We start from the raw sequence: 26668 nt of genomic DNA on the forward strand, positions 1-26668 counted from the left end.
TCCACTTTTGTACATTCTGAGATACAGAGTCCTTAACTTAAATGAGCGCTGAAACATCTGCAGTTGAGATACCTGAAATATTCAAGTATATAAAATCTACAGTTGAGATAGCTGAAATATTCAAGTATATATACTTGAATATTTCAGTTATCTCAACTGCAGATTTTTCAGCGCTCATTTAACTTTAGGACTCTGTATCTCAGAATGAAAAGATATGGACTTGTACCACTATCGAAATAAGCCCTTTATTTCTTGTTCTTTATGTGCAGCATCTCGTGTCAGCATCGAAGCTTAGATGCATCAATTTGCCACTACTTGCCTTAAGTGTTCATGTTTCGCAGCCATAAAAAAGATGAAAAACATGAGTTTTTCTAGTTGTCGGACATTTTGGTGTCCGTTATCGCTCTGTTCTCTCGTATTTTTGTGAGCTTCTTCGCAGCCATTCGCCCTAGCATGGTCCATCTTGTTATTTCATTTCCATAGCTTCCCGTGTCGCAGATAGTTGCCTCAAGATATGTGAAAGAAAGCACGACTTCCACTCCATTAAGGGAGCTGTGACTTGAACCTGTGCTCCTCCATCAATTGTCAAAAGCTTGAACTTGCTAAGATGGAGCTGTAACGCGTATGATACATTAATGACCTTCAAATCGGAAGCTGTTAATCATTCTACCACAAACTTAGTCCAACGACAATGAACGATCCTAATGTCATGTTCTGCATAGATGTTATACATTTGGGGGGATAGAACACAATCCTGCGTGGCGTCTTTTAATACACTGAAGAAGCTAGATGTGCCAGCATTTGTCTTCGCAAAAAAATGGTTCAACTGGCTCTGAGCACTATGGGACTTAACATCTGATGTCATCAATCCCCTAGACTTAGAACTACTTAAACCTAACTAACCTAAGGACATCACACACATCCATGCCCGAGGCAGGATTCGAACCTGCGACCATAGTGGTCGTGCGGTTCCAGACTGAAGCGCCTAGAACCGGCTGTTTAACGTTATGGGTATATTGACTACACTGGTACTTTTATAATATATGGTTTCATTCCGTTACAAATTTATAGTCGCTTCGTAGAGCCTCCTGCAGCGTCGACCTGCGTTCATTTTTCCATCCGTCTTGCGCACTTCGATCCCACCCTAGGCGCACATCTCTTTCTCTGAGAATTCGGTATTCCTGCAAGAGGGAAGACTCCCGGCGGCGGGAACATCGGCAGAGCAGGCGAGCAGGCGGCTTGGCAGGCGAGGCGGGAATTCCCGGGATTAGACTGTCTGCGGCAGCCGGGATCACATTTTACTGCGCGCAGAGCAGAGGCCGCCGGTATCGAGATGGCAGGGCAGGGCGGGGGAGGGTGGCCGGCCGTTCGGAAGGAGATTGTCGTGACAGCGTCCTGGCGCCGCGGCGGAGATCTGAAATATTGCCTGCCTGCGTCCTGGGCCGCTTTATGTTTCACTCGCAGTAAGGCCGCGTGCTGCGCCAGGGGGGGGCGACACGTCAAACGGCGTCGCCAGGGTAACGCGAAGATCTCCCGCAGACCCCAGTCAACCCCCAACCCCACCCCCACCCCCACTCCCATCCCCTCCGCACAGCACCGACCGGCCGCCTGTCGCAGCCTCAGAAATTGCTTGCCGGAGAGGGACCCTGCACCTCGGCCCGACACACCTACGTATCGCATTCGGCACGTCGGCGGCGTGCGAGCAGGACGAAGAATTAAATCGGAATGCGCCATCTTCCCCGTCCTCAGGCGTCGGAGACGTCAAAGAATTTGAAATGCCGCGGAAACGGCTCGGCCCGCTGTCTTTCTGAATTCCTTTCCCTTCCGCTTTTGCCTCCCCCAGCAGACGTCCGCTCCGCGGCGCAGCGTCCGGAGGGTGGAGGGAGGGTTAGAGAGGCAGGAGGGGTGGAGGGAAGAGCGGCTCCGCCGGCGATAATGCGCCCGCGGTGCTCGGAAGCTACAATGCAGGCGGACGCATCAGTGAGCGCGCTGAATGGGCAGCCATCGCGCTCCACAGAAACAGTGCTCGCAGAGCAGCGAGACAGGGGCGTACAGACAGCGAAACTTCATACGAGTCACACCAAACGCTGAAAGCCTGTGTCGGAATGTAGCTCGCGTCATCAGTTTCCACTTCATCTACGTGTACACTATACGACCAAAAGTATCCGGACACCACTATGTAATGCACAGTTGACGACTAGGTGTAACGAGTGGCAGACAAACCAGTATAAAAGGAGACGAGGAGTCAGGCGTTGTCAACAGAGAAGCAGTAACAGCAGAATGCTCAGTGACTTCGAAAGTGCCGGCCGATGGGGCCGAGCGGTTCTAGGCGCTACAGTCTGGAACCGCGCGACCGCTACGGTCGCAGGTTCGAATCCTGCCTCGGGCATGGATGTGTCTGTGATGTCCTTAGGTTAGTTAGGTTTAAGTAGTTCTAAGTTCTAGGGGACTGATGACCTCAGCAGTTAAGTCCCACACTGCTCAGAGCCATTTGAACCAAATCCCAACGTTTCGTCTTCGTCTGCGGGAGACATCTTCAAGGGGGCCTGTAGCTCGATGGAAGATCCAACACACCCACTGGCTGGCTACTGACTGCCGCTAAATTCCGTGTCCGCGGGCTCCCGCGCCGCGGCGTGACGTCACGTGTTTTGAAAACGTCAGTGCAATTGGCCGCTGTCCGTTGCCGTCGATCGCCGTTGCCATCACCCAGTAGTAGACGGGTGGTATACATCTTCTTTAACACCGGCACCCATATACCGTTTAACTTCACGCCCTCCTTCTTACGATTGAAATTATTACGGTGTTTAGCGTTTTCGATTGCCTCCCTGTAGAGCCTTTCGTAAAATCCGCTTGTGGCCGCTAGTACTTGAGTCTCCTCGAAACGAATATGGTGGTTCCCTGGCTATAAAGCATGCTCCACAACAGCTAATCGTTCCGTTTCTCCTCTTCTATAATTGCCCTTGTGCCCTTCCAAACGTTTTGAAACCGTTCTTTTAGTGGTACCCACATAAACATCTCCACAGCTGCATGGGATCCTATACAATCCAGTTTTTTCCAATGGTTTGCGAGCGTCCTTGGCAGGCTTAAGGTATTCCTGTATCTTCCTGGTGGGCTTGTAAATTACGGTGATATTCCGTTTCGTCAAGATCCTCCCTATTCTTTCCGTTACATTTTTAACAAACGGCAGGAAAACCTTAGATTTTGCAGTAGCCTGTAGGTCACTATGATTTCTGCGTGGCTTTCTCAACGCACGTTCTATTTCTGCGGACGAATATCCGTTCTTCATTAGTGCATTGTGGAGATGTTCCATCTCAGCGTCGAGCAACTCTGCTTCACAAATATTTCTAGTTCTGTCCGCTAACGTCTTGATAGCACTCCGCTTCTGTTGTGGGTGGTTATTCCAGTTATTAACGACTCAAGTGACACCAATGGATAACGATACGAATCCCGGTGCAAATAACGGTCCGTGTGCGTGGGTTTGCGGTATACGTAGTGTTGTGATGTGGTGAGGTTGTGATGTGGTTTACATGGTATACACGGCAAAGGGTTATAATGGAAAATTATTATTATTGTATCCCATTTGCATCATTTTAACTTATCCTCGGGCATTGGCATGAGCAGTTACGTAAACCATTTCGCAGTACTTCTGGTCGGCTCCCGCGCGCTATTCCGCTGAGCTACAGTCGCCACCACGATACTGCTGAGTGGGAGACGCCAACTTTCTGCTACAAACCCGCCGATGGGAGGACTTGGTGCCGTCACGTGACGTATGCAAAAGGGTTGGCGAGGTAGCGGCAGCAACAGCGGCTCGCATTTGTATCTGTCACTTATTGTTAGTTTACCTCCTGTTGCTCGTGAGTCTCTTTAGCCTCCATTGTCACGATCCCGCCTGTGAGTGTTGTAACCACAGAAAAATAATCGACGCGCCCTCATTCGGCCAGCCGGCCTTCTAGCCACCTCGGCGCCGTGTCCGTATTACCGCGCCTGAGTGATCATATACTTTGGCTCAGCTGCTGCCCAGCTGGACGCCACCATCGCGCCCATCACGACCTACGACGGCTTCGCAAAGTATGTAAAAAGACATCCACTATTTTAACAGAGACTTCCAGTTATTAACGACTCAAGTAACACCAATGGATAACGATACTGTACAATAAAAACACAAACTTTGTACCCACTGCTATATTGTATACACTATGTGATCAAAAATATCCCGACACCCTCAAAAACATACGTTTTTCTTATTACGTGCCTCATGACACAGCAAATTGAGGCCCACCGCGGAACACATGGACTTCGAACGTGGTCAGGTGATTGGGTGCCACTTGTGTCATACGTCTGTACGCGAGATTTCCATACTCTAAACATTCCTAGGTTCACTGTTTCTGATGTGATAGTGAAGTGGAAACGTGAAGGGACACGTACATCACAAAAGCGTACAGGCAGACCTCGTCTGTTGACTGACAGAGACCGCCGACAGTTGAAGAGGGACGTAATATGTAATAGGCAGACATCTATACAGACCATCACACAGGAATTCCAAACTGCATCAGGATCCCCTGCAAGTACTATGACAGTTAGGCAGGAGGTGAGAGAACTTGGATTTCATGGTCGAGCGGCTGCTCGTAAGCCACACATCACGCCGGTAAATACGAAACGACGCGGCCGAGCGGTTCTAGGCGCTACAGTCTGGAACTGCGTGGCCGCTACGGTCGCAGGTTCGAATCCTGCCTCGGGCATGGATGTGCGTGATGTCCTTAGGTTAGTTAGGTTTAAGTGGTTCTAAGTTCTAAGAGACTGATGACCTCAGCAGTTAAGTCCCATAGTGCTCAGAGCCATTTGAACCATTTGAACCAAACGACGCCTTGCTTGGTGTAAGGAGCGTAAACATTGGACAACTGAACTGTGGAAAAACGTTGTTTGGAGTGACGAATCACGGTACACAATGTGGCGATCCGATGGCAGGGTGTGGGTATGACGATGGCGAATGCCCGGTGAACGTCACCTGCCAGCGTGTGTAGTGCCAACAGTAAAATTCGGAGGCGGTGGTGTTATGGTATGGTGGTCTTTTACATGGAGGGAGCTTGCACCCCTTGTTGTTATGCATGGCACTATCACAGAGCAGGTCTACATTGATGTTTTAAGCACCTTTTTGCTTCCCACTGTTGAAGAGCAAGTCGGATATGGCGATTGCATCTTTCAACACGATCGAGCACCTGTACATAATCCAAGGCCTATGGCAGAGTTGTTACGCGACAATAACATCCCTGCAATGGACTGGCCTGCACATATTCCTGACCTGAATCCTACAGAACACCTTTGGGATGTTTTGGAACGCCGACTTCGTGCCAGGCCTCACCGACCGACATCCATAGGCTATCTCTCCTCAGTGCAGCACGCCGAGAAGAATGGGCTGCAATTCCCGAAGAAACCTTCCAGCACCTGATTGAACGTATACCTGCGAGAGTGGAAGCTGTCATCAAGGCTAAGGGTGGGCCAAAACCATATTGAATTTCAGAATTACCAATGTAGGGCTAGGGTGCCACGAACTTGTAAATCATTTTCAGCCAGGTGTCCTGCTACTGTTGATCACATAGTGTATTTCATAACCCTTTTTTTCTTTAATGAGAATTCGTTCCTCCATTAGCTTTAGGATCCTCTTCATACATAAAATAAAACATCAAATGTCCATCGCTTTCCATGTACGTCAACATTTTTTTTATATATATTTAGATTTGGTAATTAAGATTGATTAGCGTCAGATGTACCAGCACCATTGTAGCAATCAAAGATCCGTCATGATGGGGGGGAAGAAATTGTACGTGGTAACGGGTAATAATGGAAAAAATTACTGTATTCTACTTTAATCATTTTAACTTAGTCTTAGTCAGTATTTCTTGCGCGCTCGCACGTTTTATTACGCTGAGCTGGGAACGTTAGCACGGTATTGGCTAGTGGGAGACGCCAACTTCCTGCCTCAAAGTCGCCAATGGGAAGACTTGGTAGCGTCACTTGAGGTACGCAAGAGAGTCGGCGACGTAGCAGCAGCAAGAACGGGTGGCTCTCTTGCCTACCAGCTTCGTTAGCGTCTTAGGCGTGTCCACCAGTCCTTGCTATGGAGGGCGAAATGCTCTTTCCGGACCATATGCGGTTCACTCCGCGGCCGTCGCCAGTTTCCGTAAATATTGTACTGCTTAGTGGTGGTTCTTGGTAATAAAACCTATGCTTCTCTGAATCCTAGCATTTATACGTGGAGGAAAAACCCCCTAGGTATCCACCTGAGCTCCTGACAGCATCCTGGTGTCCAAGAGTGGGATTTTTCCCACTGTTCGATCCAATTTGATATTAGCCTGCCGATTCTTTGTGCCAGCAACCACAGCTACGCTAGCGGTTTGCTGCCACAGGTCGCTTAGCTGTTTGCACCGCTTGCGCTAGAAGCGCCTTCGAGCGTGTTAGGCCATGACGGCCCAACAAGCATGTGCACTATCTGGCCTCGCACCGCTACTCCGTGTCCTGCGCCGGTAAGAGAGACGCCGCGAGCCGCGCCGCACCGAGATGTCACCGGCAGCCGCCTTTCGCAGCCGCTCCCGACCGCCGACGATGTACAATCAGGGGCTCCGATGCCACCATCCAGATCGCCGATGCCGCCGTCATACCGACGTATCGCCAACATCCGGAGCACGATTCTGGAGAAAGTGTCGCAGAAATGCACTCTTGTTGTCCGACTAAAGTCGCTGCTTAGCATATTGCGAGACCCATTTCTTGTATTGTTATTAAATTTCATATATTGTGAACTCTTCCGCTAATTTTGTAACCATACCTGACTTATAGCCCCGTCAGCCAGCATAACAATCAAAGCCGGCCCCAAAAGTCTCAGCTGCATCTAATGACAAGCCTGATCTCCTTGGTTTGCTAAGGCAACAAATTGAAACTTTGACATTGCAAAAGTTACAGCTACAGGAACGGCTAAACATTGTCACGTGCTAAGCCAGTTTTACGGTAAATCCGGCAAACCCAGGTCCTTCACGAGCCCCTGTGTCAGAACCTGACAAATACAAGTCAGATGTTGTCAACACGTTTCCGGCTGTTGCTTTTATCCACTCGTTTGCTGGGAAACCGAACGAAAAGGTAATCATGCCTGCAAAATATCAGGGGTGTGAGCCGCACTTGCTAATGGCCAGATCATGTCCTGCTGAATGTAGTCCAACTGAAACTCTCAGGCGACGCGCGAACGAAAATGGAAATCGTATATATGCTGCAGGACGCCACTAGCTTTGAAATTTCGGCGAAAGGGTTAGCAGAGCGCTACTCTCATAAAAGAGGATTCAGCTGTTTCCGTGATGGCTGTCCACTCTCAGACATAAATCAGGTGAAGATTTCTAAGCGTTTGCTGAAGGAATCAGAACAGTATCCTATCGAACATATACGAGGGTAATCCCAAAAGTAAGGTCTCCTATTTTTTTATAAGTACATAGACCTGTTTATTTCTACAATAGTTTACATCAGTTTACTGCTTGAACATTTAGCTATTTTCGACATAATCACCATTTCTGTCGATGCTTTTTTGTAGACGCTGTGGCAGTTTTTGTATGCCCATGTCATACCAACTCGCCGCCATCCTTTTCAGAATGTTATGAACCCCTTCTTTCACCTCGTCGTCAGAGCTGAATCGCTTTCCGGCCAAATGTCCTTTTAACCTAGGGAACAGGTGATAGTCACTGGGCGCCAAGTCAGGACTATAGGGTGGGTGGGTGATTATGTTCCACTGAAACTGTTTCAGGAGAGCAACGGTTTGCCGAGCGATGTGTGGGCGAGCGTTGTCATGGAGAACGTGTACGCCCTTGCTAAACATTCCTCTTCTCCGGTTCTGAATTGCCCGTTTGAGTTTTTTCAGAATCGAACAGTACCTGTCAGCTTTAATTGTGGCCCCAGAAATTCAGCTCTGACGACGAGGTGAAAGAAGAGGTTCATAACTTTCTGAACAGCATGGTGGCGAGTTGGTATGACATGGGCATACAAAAACTGCCACAGCGTCTACAAAAATGCATCGACAGAAATGGTGATTATTTCGAAAAATAGCTAAAAGTTCAAGCTGTAAACTGATGTAAACTATTGTAGAAATGAACAGGTCTATGTACTTATAAAAAATAGGAAACCTTACTTTTGCGATTACCCTCGTACATTAGACACGGGTCAAATCTGTAATGAAGTTCTAATCGAAGAAGCCGAATTGCGAGCAACTGACGTCTTCATTAGGGGAATTAACCCACACATAGAGAGCGAGATGAAAATTGCCTTCCCCACCTCACTGCACAAAGCGGTCCACTTAGCTTTGTTGCATGAGAAAGCAGGACGCTTCGACGCGCACAATTGATGCGCCAGATCTGTTTGTAAATTACACTAACTGTCAAAGATTCGAGAAACCCAATCATAGATCCAAGAGCTGTACGGCTCTGTGTTGCAAGAAATGTCATACTGCCGGACACGAGAGAGATCGATTTCCGCAAAATCAGTGGTACTATCCGCCACAACCAGGCGCACCGCCCAATGGTAAAAAGAAGGGTAGATCGCAATGTGAGAACAATTCATGGGGAAACTACGAACCCCTCACAGAAGGATAAAACCACTGAGATGACTCAGTTATAACAGGTAAGCTCAGAGGGAAACTGTAAACATTTTGATCGATACGGGAGATCAACTTCACAAACTCCAACTGAACCATGTACATTATCATACCTGTAACAGCGATGGAAGACGAAAAGTTCTCTGGATTGAAGTCAAAGACCGGGTACCGCCGAGATCGGACATTCTGGCCGACCTGCTCGCCCAGAATGACTTTCTCGACGGGTTGCAAATCCATATTAAAAGAGGTCTAAGTAGACCAGAAATAAAAGGGAATAGGTTTCAGACACCTGGTTTGTTGACAATTATGCTCAAAGCGATGTAGAAATCCCACGTGGCACAATAACAGCCAGTGGCGAAGAAGTCATGCAAATAGAAGTTTCACACGAGAAACAGTGTCAAAATAAAATATAAACAGTTACGTTTGAGGAAAGTTTGTGCGCTAGCATATTTGATAGTAAATCAATTGAAAGAGAAGTTGGTACGTTTTCTGGACTCAGACGAAAATCTTTTGAATCTACTTTTAGAGAAATATGCGTGGTTATTCGATGAAAGGCAATATTTTCCAGCAATTGTCCTCGTACGCATGGAACACTCTAGACCAAATGCGCATAAGCCGTATCGTTCACCTCATCATTTACAATCTGTTGTTAAAGATAAGATTCAACAGAAATTGGCCGTAGGAGTAATTCAACCCTCTCCAAGTCTGTGGGCGAGTTGTGCCCAAGAAATCAATCAATGGGGAGAAAATCTACGGTCTGTGTGCCGATACGAGAGCGGTAAAGAAGGTTATCACACCTGATACTTATCCTCTACTACGTGCCGACGAGACCTTAGACTGGTTGGGAAACTGCAAATATTTTACCAACTTGGACATGTGTTCTGGATGTCATCGGATTCCTATTGCATCACAAGATAGACCTAAAACTGCTTTTGCGGTTCCGTCTGTACTGTGTTCATTTTTGTGCATGCCTTTTGGTCTAAGAAATGTGCCTGCCACTTTTCAAAGACTTATTGACTTGTTATTGAGAGGGTTAAAGCCTACTATGTGTGTAAGTTTTGCAAAAACAACTAAAGACCATACTTAAAGATTATGAAATATATTGCCTAAATTGAAAAGTGCACACTCCAGCTTAAACTAGAGAAGTGTTCTTTTGCACTTTCAAAGGTTCAGTACCTGGAGCAAATCATTAGTTCAGATGGTGTTAAGCTAGGTCCTAGGCTACCTGAAGTAGTGGATAATTTTCCAACTGCAAGAAGTGTTAAAGAGGCAATCTTTCCTATGTTCAGCGTTTTCTGCAGGATTACGCTACAATAGCAATGCCATTAACAAAATTAGTAACGAAAGATACAGTATTTGAATGAGAAAATTAGTGCGAGCCAGCAATGAGAAAAATTAAAGAAATTTTCATTAGTTCGCCTTCACCAATACATCCAGAATTTTAAAAACCTTTATTCTTTCGACGGACGGTCAGGCTACGCTGTCGGAGCTGTTTTAAGCCAGGAATATTATGGTGAGGAAATACCAGTTTCTTACGCCTCCAGACAAATGAATTCAGCAGAAATTAATTATAGTACTACCGAGAAGGAGTTGCTAGCTCTCATGTTTATAGTAAATTACTTTAAGCCCAGCCGCCTACACAGTATTGCCAATGGCCTAAGCAGAAAGATTAGAGTTGTTCACACAGTTGATGTTTCAGTCGATGAATTGAAAGAGAGATGTAGAATGTCATCGGTAAGCTATAGTCCCATATTATGTTACACAAGGCGATATACTATATCGGAAAACCCCATTTTGAAATACCTACAGAACTGCAGCAACGTGTTATGGCATAATGTCATGACAGCATACAAACCTGCCATAATGGGCGACAAGTCACAAATGCTAGAATTACCTCACGATATCGGTGGAGAGGACAGCAAACGAATGTTCGGAAGCGTGTGCAAAGTTGTTTGCTTTGTGCGCAAAGGGCGCCTCCACAAAAACCAAAATTCCTTTACAAACATTGCCAGAAGCTACAAAACCATTTCAGAATGTGGTGTTAGAACTCGTAGGGCGCTTTCCCCAAAAGAATCAGGGTAATAAATCTGTACAGTCAATTCTTGATCACTTTTCCAGGTACCTAATTTTAGTAGCACTTGCCGACGTGACCACGGAAACTGTCCCATGCGCGTTTGTCAATCACTTGGTCTTATTGATTGGCGACTCCATGGCTTGTGTGCACCACGACCAAATAGCGGACAGAATTGGAAGGAAAATCAGCATTGGTCGTATTTTGTTGTTTTATTGTCAGCAAAATCGATTTTCGGTCACTTGCTGACCATCCTTAGTGCTGTAATATACACTACTGGCCATTAAAATTGCTACACCACGAAGATGACGTGCTACACACGCGAAATTTAACCGACAGGAAGAAGATGCTGTGATATGCAAATGATTAGCTTTTCAGAGCATTCATACAAGGTCGGCACCGGTGGCGATACCTACAACGTGCTGACATGAGGAAAGTTTCCAACCGATTTCTCATACACAAACAGCAGTTGACCGGCATTGCCTGGTGTAACGTTGTTGTGATGCCTCGCGTAAGGAGCAGGAATGCGTACCATGACATTTCCGACTTTGATAAAGGTCGGATTGTAGCCTATCGCGATTGCGGTTCATTTTATCAGCGACATTGCTGCTCGCGTTGGTCGAGATCCAATGACTGTTAGCAGAATATGGAATCGGCGGGATGAGGAGGGTAATACGGAACGCCATGTTGGATCCCAACGGCCTCGTATCACTAGCAGTCGAGATGACAGGCATCTTATCCGCATGGCTGTAACGGATCGTCCAGCCATGTCTCGATCCCTGAGTCAACAGATGGGGACGTTTGCAGGACAACAACCATCTGCACGAACAGTTCGACGACGTTTGCAGCAGCATGGACTATCAGCTAGGAGTCTATGGCTGCGGTTACTCTTGATGCTGCATCACAGACAGGAGCACCTGCGATGCTGTACTCAACGACGAACCTGGGTGCACGAATGGAAAAAAAACGTCATCTTTTCGGATGAATCCAGGTTCTGTTTACAGCATCATGATGCTCGCATCCGTGTTTGGCAACATCGCGGTGAACGCACATTGGAAGCGTGTATTCGTCATCGCCATACTGGCGTCTCACCCGGCGTGATGGTATGGGATGCCATTGGTTACACGTCTCGGTCACCTCTTGTTCACCTTGACGGCACTTTGAACAGTGGACGTTACATTTCAGATGTGTTACGACCTGTGGCTCTACCCTTCATTCGATCCCTGCGAAACCCTACCTTTCAGTAGGATAATGCACGACCGCATGTTGCAGGTCCTGTACGGGCCTTTCCGCATACAGAAAATGTTGGACTGCTGCCATGGCCAGCACATTCTCCAGATCTCTCACCAATTGAAAACGTCTGGTCAATGGTGGCCGAGCAACTGGCTTGTCACAATACGCCAGTCACTACTCTGGATGAACTGTGTTGAAGCTGCATGGGCAGCTGTACCTATACACGCCATCCAAGCTCTGTTTGACTCAATGCCCAGGCGTATCAGAGCCGTTATTAGGACCAGAGGTGGTTGATCTGGGTACTGATTTCTCTAGATCTATGGACCCAAATTGTGTGAAAATATGATCACATTTCAGTTCTAGTATAATATATTTGTCCAATGAATACCCGTTTATCATCTGCATTTCTTCTTGGTGTAGCAGTTTTAATGGCCAGTAGTGTACAATTAAAATTGGTAGGCACTGGTATCAAGTTACAACCACAAGCTTAGAGCGATCACATAATCGCTCTAAGCTTGTGGTTATAGCTTGATACCAGTGCCTACCAATTTTAATTGTATATACAGCACTGAGGATGGTCACTAAATGACCGAAAATCGATTTTGCTGACAATAAAACAACAAAATACGGCCAATGCTGATTTTCCTTCCAATTCTATTCACTTGGTCTTGCCGTTCGGCAGCCCCAACGCAGTTCTTACTGATCAAGGCTCAAATTTTATGTCACTTTTATTTGTACAAGTTTGAAAAATGCTTCAATCAAAAAAGCCTATAGCCAACTGGCGTCTGGAGCAAGTGCACAAAACTTGAGCGAATGCTATCGTATTATGTATTGGAGACTCAGTTAGACTGGGACAAATAAGCGGGACTTGTCGCCTCAGTTTACAACAGTGGTGTTCATAATGTAATGTGATACTCCCCATACGAAGCATACTATGGGAGACCAAAGAATTCACCTTCTGAGATTGACAAATTGCCTCCGGACGGCAATATAGGCGAAGTGAATGGCTAGCCCACCGTCTCAGAGCCGTATGGACCAAGTTAAACACAGTAACTTCAAAGCCACACAAAAACAGCTAAAACGTAACACAAAGGCGCTACATTCCCTCAGTATAAACCCGGCGATTTGGTATTGCTCCCAAACCCCTGTTACAAAAGGGACGAACTTAGAAGTTCACTCCACTGTACGAGGGCCTCTACCCTGTATTCACCTCGCCGGCGAATGCCGAAATTCAGTTACCTGATCGCACTACAATAGTACACTTTGATTGGCTAAAGTCGTATCACAGCCCAGCTGTACCACCTTAAGCAGTACCGCCTGCTTCTACCCTTAAAGTCGCGCCGACTGGTAAAGGTATCACCACGACAAAGCAGAAAAAGAGAAAAGGTAGGGTGTTACCACCACATCCTTGCTATGCTTTAAGCAATAGGCACCACTACGCCCTGGGGTACAGGTACTAAATGAGAAAGATGTAGTGACAAGAATGTATCAAAATAGAACAAGAAATATACGTATCATTTAGTCATTTGTTTGTATCTGTAAAATGTATTAGGCACACAGATTTGAGTGCAGCAGAGATGCACGCTGTACCGCTAAAAAAATAAAAAAATAAATAAAAAAGTTAAAAAAATTGCAATGTTTGCTTTTGCTCTTTTGTGCTTCTAGTTGTGTAATGCTATAGTATAAGCCGTAGTGTTAAGCATCATCAGCTAGAGCAGAGAAAAATGATAAGATTCAAGTCATGAGATTCAAAGCAAGCTAATTGGTAAACTCTCTTTCAGGTGTGGCAAATTTCTGCAAGTTACAAGAAAACGTGAAAGTATAGTAAATTTGTGATACAGCAGTCACAAGTTACGTAAGGTAGACATTGCCTACCAATTACAATTGGTCATGAACAGAGTAGTTGAAGAGAATAAGTTGTTACGTATTCACCGTAACGCATTGCTTAACTTCAATTAATGTACGTTCAGGCAGACAAAAGACCTCCACCAAACATATAGGAAATAGAATCAGTTTTCATAATGCCACTGTAAGTTAAATAGACGCAAAATGTAGAAAAAGGCCTCTCAGTTGCTTAATAGTAATAAATTTCTCAAAAACATATATGGTCGCAAGACATTAAGAACACAAGTTATGCTCCACTCGAGAGTCAGTCACAAAATATTTCTTGTGCCATAATCTGAACACCTACGAAATGTAGAGCAAGCTAACTGCAATCTCACTCAATGTTATTACTGCCACTGCGTAGCTTAAGACACACCGATCTCGCATTTACAAGTAACGATGGTTAACAGTACACAACTGTTTTCTCTTACCACAGCGTTTCATACATAGTACAGTTTTACCTCTTAACAAGTATTACGAAATGTTTTTTTCAGTCAATGATATACATTGCCACGAGCGGATTGGTATGTATACCTACACAGAGGGTAATACAAATGTAACAGGTTCCCCATTGCCATTACTTCTGAAGTTAACTAATGCTATTTACACGAAGATGAAACAGTTCATCAAAACAGCCTACGATTTGTACAACACTTAAATCTTATACGAGTTGAGTCAGAACCAAACTTTTAAAGAAAGACATGGTTATTAATTATTTTACACTCATATTTCTCACACTGAGGCAGCAATTCAATTCCACGTAGGTTTAAGATTGTGGATTATTATCTGGTAGTAAGGAAAATATAAAACAGGAAAATAATGAAGATCAGCTTATTTTTCGTCAACTTAGAGGCAACAGGGCCACAAGCATGTCACTAAGGGTTTCTACACCGTAAGATCATAACCGACTGCCTGGTAAACGTCATTCCATCCTTCTTATAGAAAATAAGAATGAAGTTACAAGTTGAAAAGGTTAACCGACACAGCGAGCGACGCCACATTGTCGCCTGTGTGGGTACGTTCGAATGCACTCCGGTTCCCCACCACTACTTCAGCGGCACTCGGCGGCCATCGCTCTGACGTCGAACGGCACCCAGCTGTTCGTCCGCGTGACCACTTGCTGTTTACCACGACCTGCACACATGGGTTTCTGTACTAACAGGAGTATACCAGAAGATAATACCCACTGCACTCCAACCTAGCAAAGAATTATTAAAAGATGAAGCTAAAACTTTAAAACGCCTTATCAAATAAATGACTGCCGGCCGGGGTGGCCGAGCGGTTCTAGGCACTACACTCTGGAACCGCGCTACCGCTACGGTCGCAGGTTCGAATCCTGCCTCAGGCATCGATGTGTGTGATGTCCTTAGGTTAGTTAGGTTTAAGTAGTTCTAAGTACTAGGAGACTGATAACCTCAGAAGTTAAGTCCCATAGTGCTCAGAGCCATTTGAACCAGCCAAATAAATGTCTACACATTTACGTAATGACTTAATTAAGTGCAATGTTAGATGGCTCAGAGCTCACCTGAAACCATTATCCACAATCTACCACGTAAGGTAGCAGATTTTGCACCTTACATGATGCTAAATCAGTACTAATGCACCAAATACACAGATATAGCCATTTAACAAAACGAGATAATTGGCCCACCGGTAGGAGAGAATGGACACAGAAAAAGAAGTTGTGTGTGTCATGTCAAAATAACTAGATTGCCGCAGAGGCTGGAACACGGCCGGACCCCTTTGTTGGCTGGCACTTCAGGCCACCAAAGACGTTGGGAGAGGCTGGGCCATCCAACAAGAAGTGAGAAGGAGCTATATGCGAAAGACAGAAAGACGATTTCGCGCCACAGTGGAAAATTTGCGGAAGATTGTGACGGGATTGGCGCAGAGCGCGTAGAGATACATATTGAAAGTTTGGTGGCAACAGTAACCGCGGGAGAATTCTGTGTCGTGGTTGGGTACAAACGAGCACGGATACATGGAAGTCTGTGTCGTGATGGGCTATCAACGCTCACGGATCCATGCTGCGAAGAACGCCCAAGTTTGCAAAAATCTGAATGAGGACTCTGGGTCGGCACTGGACGAGAGCAGTCGCGGTGTCTGGTTGCCTTGCTTGGAAAGCGTGGAGAGAAGTAGGTGGGACAAATTACCGGCATTGAGTCCAGTGGTTTCTCTCCAAGTCTGAATAGTATAGAGCATACGACTCCAACACACATAGCATTATCTGTTCCTCTGGGAAGAGAAACTGATTTGTACTAACTTGTGGTGTTCATATGCAATCTGAAGTATACCTTTGCTGCCCCGCACTTGAGTCGACCAAGTACTCTTAACATATGTGCAAGTAGCTTCAGTATTGACTAGTCACGGACGCAAACCACGTCCACGTTGGAGTTTAAAGCCAAGCTCGCTCACGGGAAAGACGGCACTACGACGTTGGCTAGGCCGACCGTCGTAATCATCACGGAGAATTAGGGTAATATTAGCAATTATCTGCCAAAGTAGGTCACTGTAATTCTAAATTAGTTCGTATTCCACTAGTTCTCTGACTGGCGCTCTCTGAGTCTGTGTCCGTTCAGGCAGAACTTCAATAGAGTCACTTGGGGGTTCAGTGTTGACTTAAGGAGATAGGAAAAGACGATACATTGTGACATTGATAGGCTAGTTAGATTAGCAAGTGTGTTGTCATGTTAGGCTATAAATATTGCTCATCCTATTTTCTGAATAAATCTTAATTTGGTATCACATGCCAATCACCGCATTATTGATTTCGTAGCTAGCAATCACCATATTTTTGTTTAATAATGAGAGTGCAATGATAATTTCGATGCAAATGATACTGGAGGCATAACCGCGACTTTAAAAAGAACCAACTTAAGTCAGTTAGCAACTGAAGGTCGACTAAGACTACCAATGGATATTTCTCAATATACCGATAATTGTACAATAAAACCCCCCCGTACGTTGCAACCATATCAATCGTAACATCCAAACTAGTGCTAATAGCTTTCAGGAGATAAAGGAAAATATTCCTAGCTACTCATGCAACATGCAACCTGACTGCCTTCTGTAATTGAAGAAGCAGAACCACAATGGATGTAGTTTTGACTAAACACAAGTATACCATTCCTATTAGGAATTTTGGTTAACACCTCACGGCATATTTGGCCATCCTGTCTGTCATTGTAGCAGTAGTGATTAACGGAGATTCATATTTTAGCAAGGGCCTGCTACGATACGCATTTTCGTCATCCTTGCTACGTGTGAGAGAGACAATATAATACGCCAGTATAGTTCAATCCTACCCAAGTAAATTTACTCCTAACAGAGATTCCAAACCAAGCAGACTTACACATTAAAATTCAAATACCACGAAGTCCTATTCAAGATACAATTTAATAGCCACTACTGATCGTGTTCAGTAATGCTTCACTCAAATTAGGACGAGAACTGTCATATATTTTGTAGTTGCAATCACGGTATGAGGACCTGAGCATATAAAAGTGGCTATGAATATACATCTTGCCAATCTGCGTTATTATCAATCAAATCCTTAAGTCACAAAATGTAATTGAAGCAAACTACAAGTTTTATGTATTAAATGACAGGAGAAGACTGTAAAGTATTACAAATCGATATTGATCGTACCACGAGCTATATACATTTTCCAACGTTTCTCAGCCGCACGAATATTGGTTGCCATAAAGGTAAACCCCTGGTATTGAAGTAGCGTCTTTAAATCATAATCAAAACTTCTTCGCCGGCCGCTGTGGCCGAACGGTTCTAGGCGCTTCAGTCTGGAACCGCGCGATTGCTACGATCGCAGGTTGGAATCCTGCCTCGGGTATGGATGTGTGTGATGTCCTTAGGTTAGTTAGGTTTAAGTAGTTCTAAGTTCTAGGGCACTGATGACCTCAGATGTTAATTCTCATAGTGCTCAGAGCCATTTGAACCATTTCAAAACGTCTTCGGTCCCGGGTTCGAATCCTGACGCTGCTTACATTTCGATTAATAATCAGCATTGGCGGCCAAAGACTTCCGGCATAAGATATGAAGATGGAATCTGTTCTTTCGGAAATATCCGAAAGAGCAGATACCATCTTCATAGTTACGGCTAACCGACCACTGACCTTCTTCTTCTGTGCTGGATGCACACGCTTTGCCGGAACTCTTACGGGACTCGGTAAGATTGTCTGCCCGGAGTAATGAGTGTAATGGGCAGGGGCACTACGAATGTAGTGTGTGGACATTAAGTTGGGAATGTGGGTCTCACGGGGAGCGAGCAGGTAGTAAATCCCTGCAGTCGCACTATCCTCTGTGCCCTCGGTGGCTCAGATGGATGGAGCGTCTGCCATGTAAGCAGATCCCGGGTTCGAGTTCCGCTTGGGGCACACATTTGCCGGCCGGAGTAGCCGAGCGGTTCTAGGCGCTACCGTCTGGAACCGCGCGACCACAACGGTCACAGGTTCGAATCCTGCCTCGGGCATGGATGTGTGTGATGTCCTTAGGTTAGTTAGGTTTAAGTAGTTCTAAGTTCTAGGGGACTGATGACCTCAGAAGTTAAGTCCCATAGCGCTCAGAGCCATTTGAACCATTTTTTGGCACACATTTTCAACTGTCCCCATTTATGTATATCAACGCCTGTCGACAGCTTAGGGTCTTGATTTGATTATTATTTCATTCCAGCGTAAGACGTCACCTTTATTCTACCAACAGCCTTGTCAAAGAGGGTGGAGAAGCGGAAAGAGGTTCAGGGCACTCTCTTGTCATAGGGGTGGTAAACTGCTCCTGAAGGCAGAAGAATCAACAAATATCAACAGTATGAGGATGCAGAAGGCAATGGAAACCACTGCATTAAAGACACGTAACGTGTATCCACAGGACATGTTGCCTGTGATTGAAGAAGTGTCATGATGATCTCTCCTTTAGCAAAATATTCCGGAATAGTCCTCCAGTCGGATCTCCGGGAGGGGACTGTCAGAGGGAAGGTTACCATGAGAAAAAGACTGAATAACCAACGAAATAATAACATTCTATGAGTCGGGGATTGGAATGTCAGAAGCTTGAACGTGGTAGAGAAACTAGAAAATCTGAAAAGGGAAATGCAATAACTCGATCTAGATATAGTAGGGGTCAGTGAAGTGAATTGGAAAGAAGACAAGGATTTCTGGTCAGATGAGTACAGGGTAATATCAATAGCAGCAAAACATGTATAACGGGAGTAGGATTAGTTATAAATAGAAAGGTAGGGCAGAAAGTGTGTTATTGTCAACAGTTCAATGGTAGGGTTCTTCTTATCAGAATCAACAGCAAACCAACACCGACAACGATAGTTCAGGTATACATACCGGGTCGCAAGCTGAAGAGGGAGAGATAGAGAAAGTATATGATGATACTGAAAGTGTAATACAGTTTGTAAAGGGAGATGAAAATCTAATGGTCATGGGACACTGGAATGCAGTTCTAAGGGAAGGAGTAGAAGAAAGGGTTACAGGAGAATATGGGCTTGGGGCAAGGAATGAGAGAGGAGAAAGATTGAGTTCCGTAATAAACTTCAGATAGTAATAGCAAATACTCTGGCCTATAATATTGTCTGTTTGAGTGAACTCTCTCTCTCTCTCTCTCTCTCTCTCTCTCTCTCTCTCTCTCTCTCTCTCTCTCTCTTTCTCTCTCTACTGACTTATTCCGCTTACATAGATATGGTAATACCGCACTTTGCTTGCGCTCGTATACCTCGACGTTATGGTGACATCGGCCAGTGTGATTTTCGGACACGTTCAACCGCATAATGTTTGTCTAAGCACTACACTGAGTTTGCGTTTTATTCCGGCTGCTATTGTTTCGACAGCGTCACTCGGAGCTGAAATAAGCGTCGCAAACTTGTCAGACAGCAGTTACAAGCGTTCGAGACTCCAATGCCGCTGTGAGTTGCACGGTCGTCTTTCCGCTGTACTGAGCACATCATTCATGTGGAACTTCTCATCGTTCGCAGTTGCAACAGATGAAACCACACAGGTACGGCACGCACGTATCTGATGAACCAATAGGAGAAAGGACGACGGGATTATCCGTTGAGCGTGTGTATCGCCAACTGCCATGCCTGCTTCCATTCGATGGACTGCAGTGCCTTCACATAGGAATGGTCCAGTCCGACCTGTCGAAACCTATCCCTCAACATTTCACACAAGATGAAGACACCGAAAGAAACACAATGAAAAAATGTTAGCTTCCGAGGCGCAATGCAAGCATTATATTTAAAAACGTTAAAGTTGCTCATTTTTGCCGCACGAAGTATCGCTTATAACAGCAGTTTGTACACACTTTCTGCCTAGCGCGCGAATCGGCGAGTAAGTAGGCGCAGCTGTTGACAGCAGGACGTAACGCCACGAAGTGCGAAATCCGAAGTGCACGTGAATTTCAAGCATTGAAACCATACCAGAAATGCCTTAAATTGTTAATTTTTTGAATAACTTGCTGCTCATATCCACGGTTAAAGTGTTGCTTATGTACTTTTTACATAAGTGACTAGCACTTTGTATAAAGCCACTCACTCAGGTTTCGTGCAAACTGCACTTTTCATTTCGAGCGAAAAAAAAGTCGCTTGAGCAGTCGATGGATGTTACCCGTATGACACATTCGTGTACAGCAATGCCCGTGATAAGCATCAGCGGATTATTGTTTCCGCAGCTTTATTTCTTTATTCAGGAGCATCAAGGCAAATTAGGACCAAAAATTGTAAAGAAACTGTCACTTGCAAAAGTAGTAAAATCTGGAAAAATGGGACAGTATTATTTTCCGTTTTCAATCGTAAACGCCTTCTTACCATTTGCAGAAAATAATTCACTGTATTTATTGTGGTCTTGGCATGGACGTAACGACACCCTCTCTTTAGGAAGACGGCGAAAATACTGATAATGTAATTTAGAGTCTACATTGATCTAATCGTACGATGCAACCTCTCTATAAAAGAAATATTCAACAGTGTAAAACATTTTTCAGAAAATTGCCAGGAAATATTTCGAATAGCTTTCTGTCACTTGAGGTTTATCATCGGAACAGTATTGTTAAATTTCAGTAATTTCTGCAGTGTCAGTTTGCATAATCACGTTTTACGAATTTGATAAAGTATGCCTTTTAGACTGCAAAATAAGCTGAACAATGGCCACGACCACTTTTTACTCCATTCCAGATCTGTTTAAATAAACCAGTAATTGCTGTGAAGTGCCGGAAAGCTTTAATTTTTCATTTAACGAGTGTGCCTGGTGTAAGGAAAATGTTTGTTTTGATCATCCAGTACACTCCTCGAATTTTTGTGACGACTGAAGGGAATACAAAAAAAAAAAAAAATTGTTCAAATGGCTCTGAGCACTATGGAACTTAACATCTTAGGTCATCAGTCCCCTAGAACTTAGAACTACTTAAACCTAACTAACCTAAGGACATCACACACATCCATGCCCGAGGCAGGATTCGAACCTACGACCGTAGCAGTCCCGCGGTTCCGGACTGCAGTGCCTAGAACCGGACGGCCACCGCGGCCGGCGAGACAACAAGTGTCTGGCGCCGTTCTTATATCGGTTACTGTTGTTACAATGCCACGTTATCAAGATTTAAGTGAGATTCAGCATGGTGTTATAGTCGGAGCACGAGCGATGGGACACAGGATCTCCGAGATAGCGATGAGGTGGGGATTTTCCCGTTCGACTATTTCACGAGTGTAGCGTGAATATCAGGAATCCGGTAAAACATCTAATCCCCGACATCGCTGCGGCCGGAGTAATTTCCTGCAAGAACAGGACAAACGACGACTGAAGATAATCGTTCAACCTGACAGAAGTGCAACCCTTCCGCAAATTGTTGCAGATTTCAATGCTGGGCCATCAACAAGTGTCAGCGTGGGAACCATTCAACGAAACATTATCGATATGGTCTTTCAGAGCCGAAAGCCCACTTGTGTACCCTTGATGAATGCACGACAGAAAGCTTTACGTATCGCCTGGCCCGTTAACGCCGACAATGGACTGTTGATGTCTGGAAACATGTTGCCTGATCGACGAGCCTGGTTCAAATTTTATCGAGCGGTTGGACGTGTACGAGTATGGAGACAACCTCATCAATCCATGGACCCTGCATGTCAGCAGGGTACTGTTCAAGCTGGATGTGGCTCTTTAATGGTGTGGGGCCTGGGACTTCTGATACCCATAGATACGACTGTGACAGTTGACATGTACGTAAGCATCCTGTCTGATCAACTGCGTCCACTCATATCCATTGCGCATTCCAACGGACTTGGGCAATTCCAGCAGGACAATGCGACACTCCACTCGTCCAGAATTGCTACAAAGTGGCTCCACGAACACTCTTCTGACTTTAAACACTTCTACTGGCCACCAAACTCCTCAGACATGAACATTTTGAGCATCTCTGGGATGCCTTGCAACAAGCTCTTAGAAGAGATCTCCACTCCCTCGTGGTCTTACTGATACATTAACTGCCCTGCAGGATGCATAGTGTCAATTCGCTCCGGCACTACTTCAAACATTAGTCGAGTCCATGGCACGTCTTGTTGCGGCACTTCTGCTTACTCGCGGAGGCCCTAAACGATACTAGTTTCTTTGGCTCCTCAGTGTGCAATATGATCAACAACCAAGAGCGAACAATAAGACTGGAAGACCATGAACGAAGATCCCGGATTAAAAAGGGTGGAAGAGAGAGATTGCAGCCTTTCGCTCCTATTGGTCAGTCTGCACATCGAAGAAGCAATGACGGAAATAAAGATTCAAGGGTGAAAGCATACCGATGATAAGATTCGTTGATGACATGTTATCCCCAGTGAAAGTGAATAAGAATTACGCGACGTGCTCAATGGAGTGAAGGGTCTGGTGAATATAGAGTAAACCAAAGAAAGACGAACATCAGAACTGGTGAGCAAGACATAGATGAAGTGAAGGAATTTTGCTGCCGTGGAAACAAAACAATACATGTCGAACTAAGCAACGAGAACATAAAAATTAGACTAGGACAAGCAAAGAGGACATTTCTGACCAAAAGAAATCGACTAATATAAAACATTGGACTTAAGTTGAGGAAGAAATGTCTGAGAATACACTTCTGGAGCACATCACTGTACGATAGTGAAACATGGACTTTGCTAAACCAAAAAATAAGAGAATCGAAGCATTTGAGATTTAGAGCTGTAGAGACATCTTGGAAATTAGGTGGCCTGATGAGAGAAAGAATGAAGAGATTCTCTGTAGAATCAGCGAAGAAAGAACCATATGGAAACATTAAGAAGGGCCAGGGTGACAGGACATGTTTTAAAACACCAGGAAATAACTTCCACGGTACTAGAGGGGGGAATAGATCGATTTTATTGATCAGGTTGTTATTTTGCGATACACTTTCTTTCCACATACAAAGCGTTTTACTCTGTCGGTTTAGAGGTGATTACCGAAATCAACTGCCATACATCGTTGCCTCACGCATCAGACGTTAGAAAATTTGGCGACGCTGACCTTGTAGCTGAGCAGGTGGTGGACCACGCAGGACAGCGTGGCTTCGCGGCCCACGGGCACCGTTACGTTGCTGATGGTCTCCCCGAACTGCGGCAGGTCTGCAACACAGAGAGCCACACCGTCACGTCACTCAGCGTTCCCCCGTGTGTCATTTCAATAACACGACAGAAAGAAGGTCAGCATAGGTCGAAATAAGATGTGTGTTTTATTGCAAATATTATGACGGATGCTGACCTTCCTTCTGCCCTACATTACATCAAGGCCGTGGAGCAGAGTAATTTCTATGGAATTAAACCTGATTTAAATAACAGGGAACGCCATGGTCTCAAACACCAAAACAATGGGCAGAGAGCTAAGTTATAAACGGTGCAATGCAACAGATACTAAAGCAAGGCATTGCAATTATAAAAATTATACTCATATTTAAAACAGGAAGAGAGAACAAAAAATTTTGTAGGAATTTAAAGGACACCGAGTCACTTGTTATGTTTTATTATGATGACCAGCTTCGACCTTCTATAAAGGCCATCCTGAGATCTTTACTTACTGCGAAGTACAGCTCATTGTGAAGGGTAGATTTCGGTCAATATGTCCTATTAATTAGGTGTGTTAATCCGAGAACGACCTGTATCCAAGATCGAAACTGGTAATTCTAAACAACGTTCCAAATAATACAGACTATATCTTCCTTCATTAAAGTTACCGGTGCTCACAGTTTCCGGAGAGATCATTTCTTTAGTTACGGTATATGCAAAATACAGTCAGGTATATTTACACTACTGCCCATTAAAATTGCTACACCAAGAAGAAATGCAGATGATAAACGGGTATTCAATGGACAAATATATTATACTAGAACTGACATATGATTACATTTTCACGCAATTTGGGTGCATAAATCCTGAGAAATCAGTACCAAGAACAACCACCTCTGGCCGTAATAACGGCCATGATACGCCTGGGCATTGAGTCAAAAAGAGCTTGGATGGCGTGTACATGTACAGCTGCCCATGCAGCTTCAACACGATACCACAGTTCATCAAGAGTAGTGACTGGCGTATTTTGACGAGCCAGTTGCTCGGGCACCGTTGACCAGACGTTTTCAGTTGGTGAGAGATCTGGAGAATGTGCTGGCCAGGGCAGCAGTCGAACATTTTCTGTATCCAGAAAGGCCCGTACCGGACTTGCAACATGCGGTCGTGCATTATTCTGCTGAAATGTAGGGTTTCGCAGGGATCGAATGAATGGTAGAGCCACGGGTCGTAACACATTTGAAATGTAACGTCCACTGTTCAAAGTGCAGTCAATGCGAACAAGATGGTATGGACCCCATATCATCACGCTGGGTTATACGCCAGTATGGCGATAACGAATACACGCTTCCAATGTGCGTTCACCGCAATGTCACCAAACACGGAATGAACCATCATGATGCTGTGAACAGAACCTGGATTCATCCGAAAAAATGACGTTTTGCCATTCGTGCACCCAGGTTCGTCGTTGAGTGCACCATCGCAGGCGCTCCTGTCTGAGCAGCGTCAAGGGTAACCGGAGCCATGGTCTCCGAGATGATAGTCCATGCTGCTGCAAACGTCGTCGAACTGTTCGTGCAGATGGTTGTTGTCTTGCAAACGTCCCCATTTGTTGATTCACGTATCGAGACGTGGCTGCACGATCCGTTACAGCCATGCGGATAAGATGCCTGTTATCTCGACTGCTAGTGATACGAGGCCGTTGGGATCCAGCACGGCGTTCCGTATTACCCTCCTGAACCCACCGATTCCATATTCTGCTAACAGTCATTGGATCTCGACCAACTCGAGCAGAAATGTCGCGATACGATAAACCGCAATCGCGATAGGCTACAGTCCGACCTTTATCAAAGTCGGAAACGTGATGGTACGCATTTCTGCTCTTGCACGAGGCATCACAACAACGTTTCACCAGGCAACGCCGGTTAACTGCTGTTTGTGTATGAGAAATCGGCTGGAAACTTTCCTCATGTCAGCACGTTTAGGTGTCACCACCGGCGCCAACCTTGTGTGAATGCTCTGAAAAGCTAATCATTTGCATATCACAGCATCTTCTTCCTGTCGGTTAAATTTCGCGTGTGTAGCACGTCATCTTCGTGGTGTAGCAATTTTAATGGCCAGTAGTATATTATTAGTTCGGTTTCTTGTGCAGCATATATAGTTTTGATTTCTGTTACCGTACCGTTTGCAGACAAGCTTCACAATAATCGTGAGATATCGTACCAGCACAAATGCACGAACTATGGCATCACAAAGCCCTGCCTACATGATAATTGTTTAGTAAATTCTACAATTTATAAACCACCTGTTTACTACGTCATGTTTGCAAAATACTCACTAGAATTAATTAGAGAAGAGGGGGGAAAAATCAACAACAAAATCATTTCGGTGAAGATCATTTTGGGTCTCGAAAATATTCACAAACGTTCGAGGCAAAACTTACTCTACGAAGTATCTTAGACGATAGGTTAAGGGAAGGTAAAACTACATTTGTAGATTTAGAGAAAACTTTTGCCGTTGTAGACTGGAATACAACTTTCCCAGTTCTGAAGATAGCAGAGATATAATACAGAGAGGGAAAAGTTACGTACAACTTATGTAGAAACCAGACTGCAGTTAGAGTCGAAGAACGTGAAACGGAAGCAGTAGTCTTACCCAGATTTATACAGTCAGTACACTGAGCAAGCAATTTAATAAATCAAAAGGAAATTTGGAAAGGAGTCAAAGCAAAGGAGAGAAAATAAAAATCTCGTGTATTTAATATTTTCTGCAACAATGTCCTAGGGAAACAGCGATCTCGGGTATATCAATAAAAGTTTGCCAAAAATAGTCTTGATGATGATGTAAGTCAAATGATGATGTAATTACAATAGATCGAAACCGGTCACCAGTTTAAATAAAGTATTTATGCGATCAAGTCTATTTCTAGCAAAATTTTGTGGTTTGTCAGTAATATTGTAAATCTGCCAGAGACGGCAAAGGACCTGGAAAATCCACATAGTGTACTATAAAAGGGAGCTTAAGTGTAAGTCTGCAAAATGACCACATTTCCCGGTAGGCAGGGCAAACTGGGCCACGGGCAGAGAAAAGGAAAAGTAAGACCCACATGATTACTGTGTGACACTATTATTTTAATAGGAAGAAATTGTGAATTGGAAAAGATAAACATTTACAGAGAGCAATGTTCGAGACATAATACTGGAGTATATTGGATTGGTGTGTAAGTTCATAGCGTTTTTCCACGAATTTAATAAATACAAATTTAAATGGTTCAAATGACTCTTAAGCACTATGGGACTTAACATTTGAG

At 44.7% G+C, this 26668-nt stretch overlaps 1 protein-coding gene across 1 annotated transcript in view; it reads right to left on the reverse strand.

Annotated features, from left to right (window-relative positions):
* Positions 1-23855, reverse strand: part of LOC124776958 (lachesin-like) — an 805533-nt gene extending 781678 nt beyond the window's left edge. Inside the window, exons 1-2 of the mRNA XM_047252196.1 lie at positions 23840-23855; positions 23327-23424 (exon numbers count right to left, since the gene is read on the reverse strand). Coding sequence (XP_047108152.1) covers positions 23327-23424; positions 23840-23855 — 114 coding nt within the window. The remainder of the gene's footprint in view (positions 1-23326; positions 23425-23839) is intronic.
* Between the last annotated feature and the right edge of the window lie 2813 nt (positions 23856-26668).

This window comes from Schistocerca piceifrons, chromosome 1 (assembly GCF_021461385.2).
Source record: "Schistocerca piceifrons isolate TAMUIC-IGC-003096 chromosome 1, iqSchPice1.1, whole genome shotgun sequence".
Lineage (NCBI taxonomy): Eukaryota > Metazoa > Arthropoda > Insecta > Orthoptera > Acrididae > Schistocerca > Schistocerca piceifrons.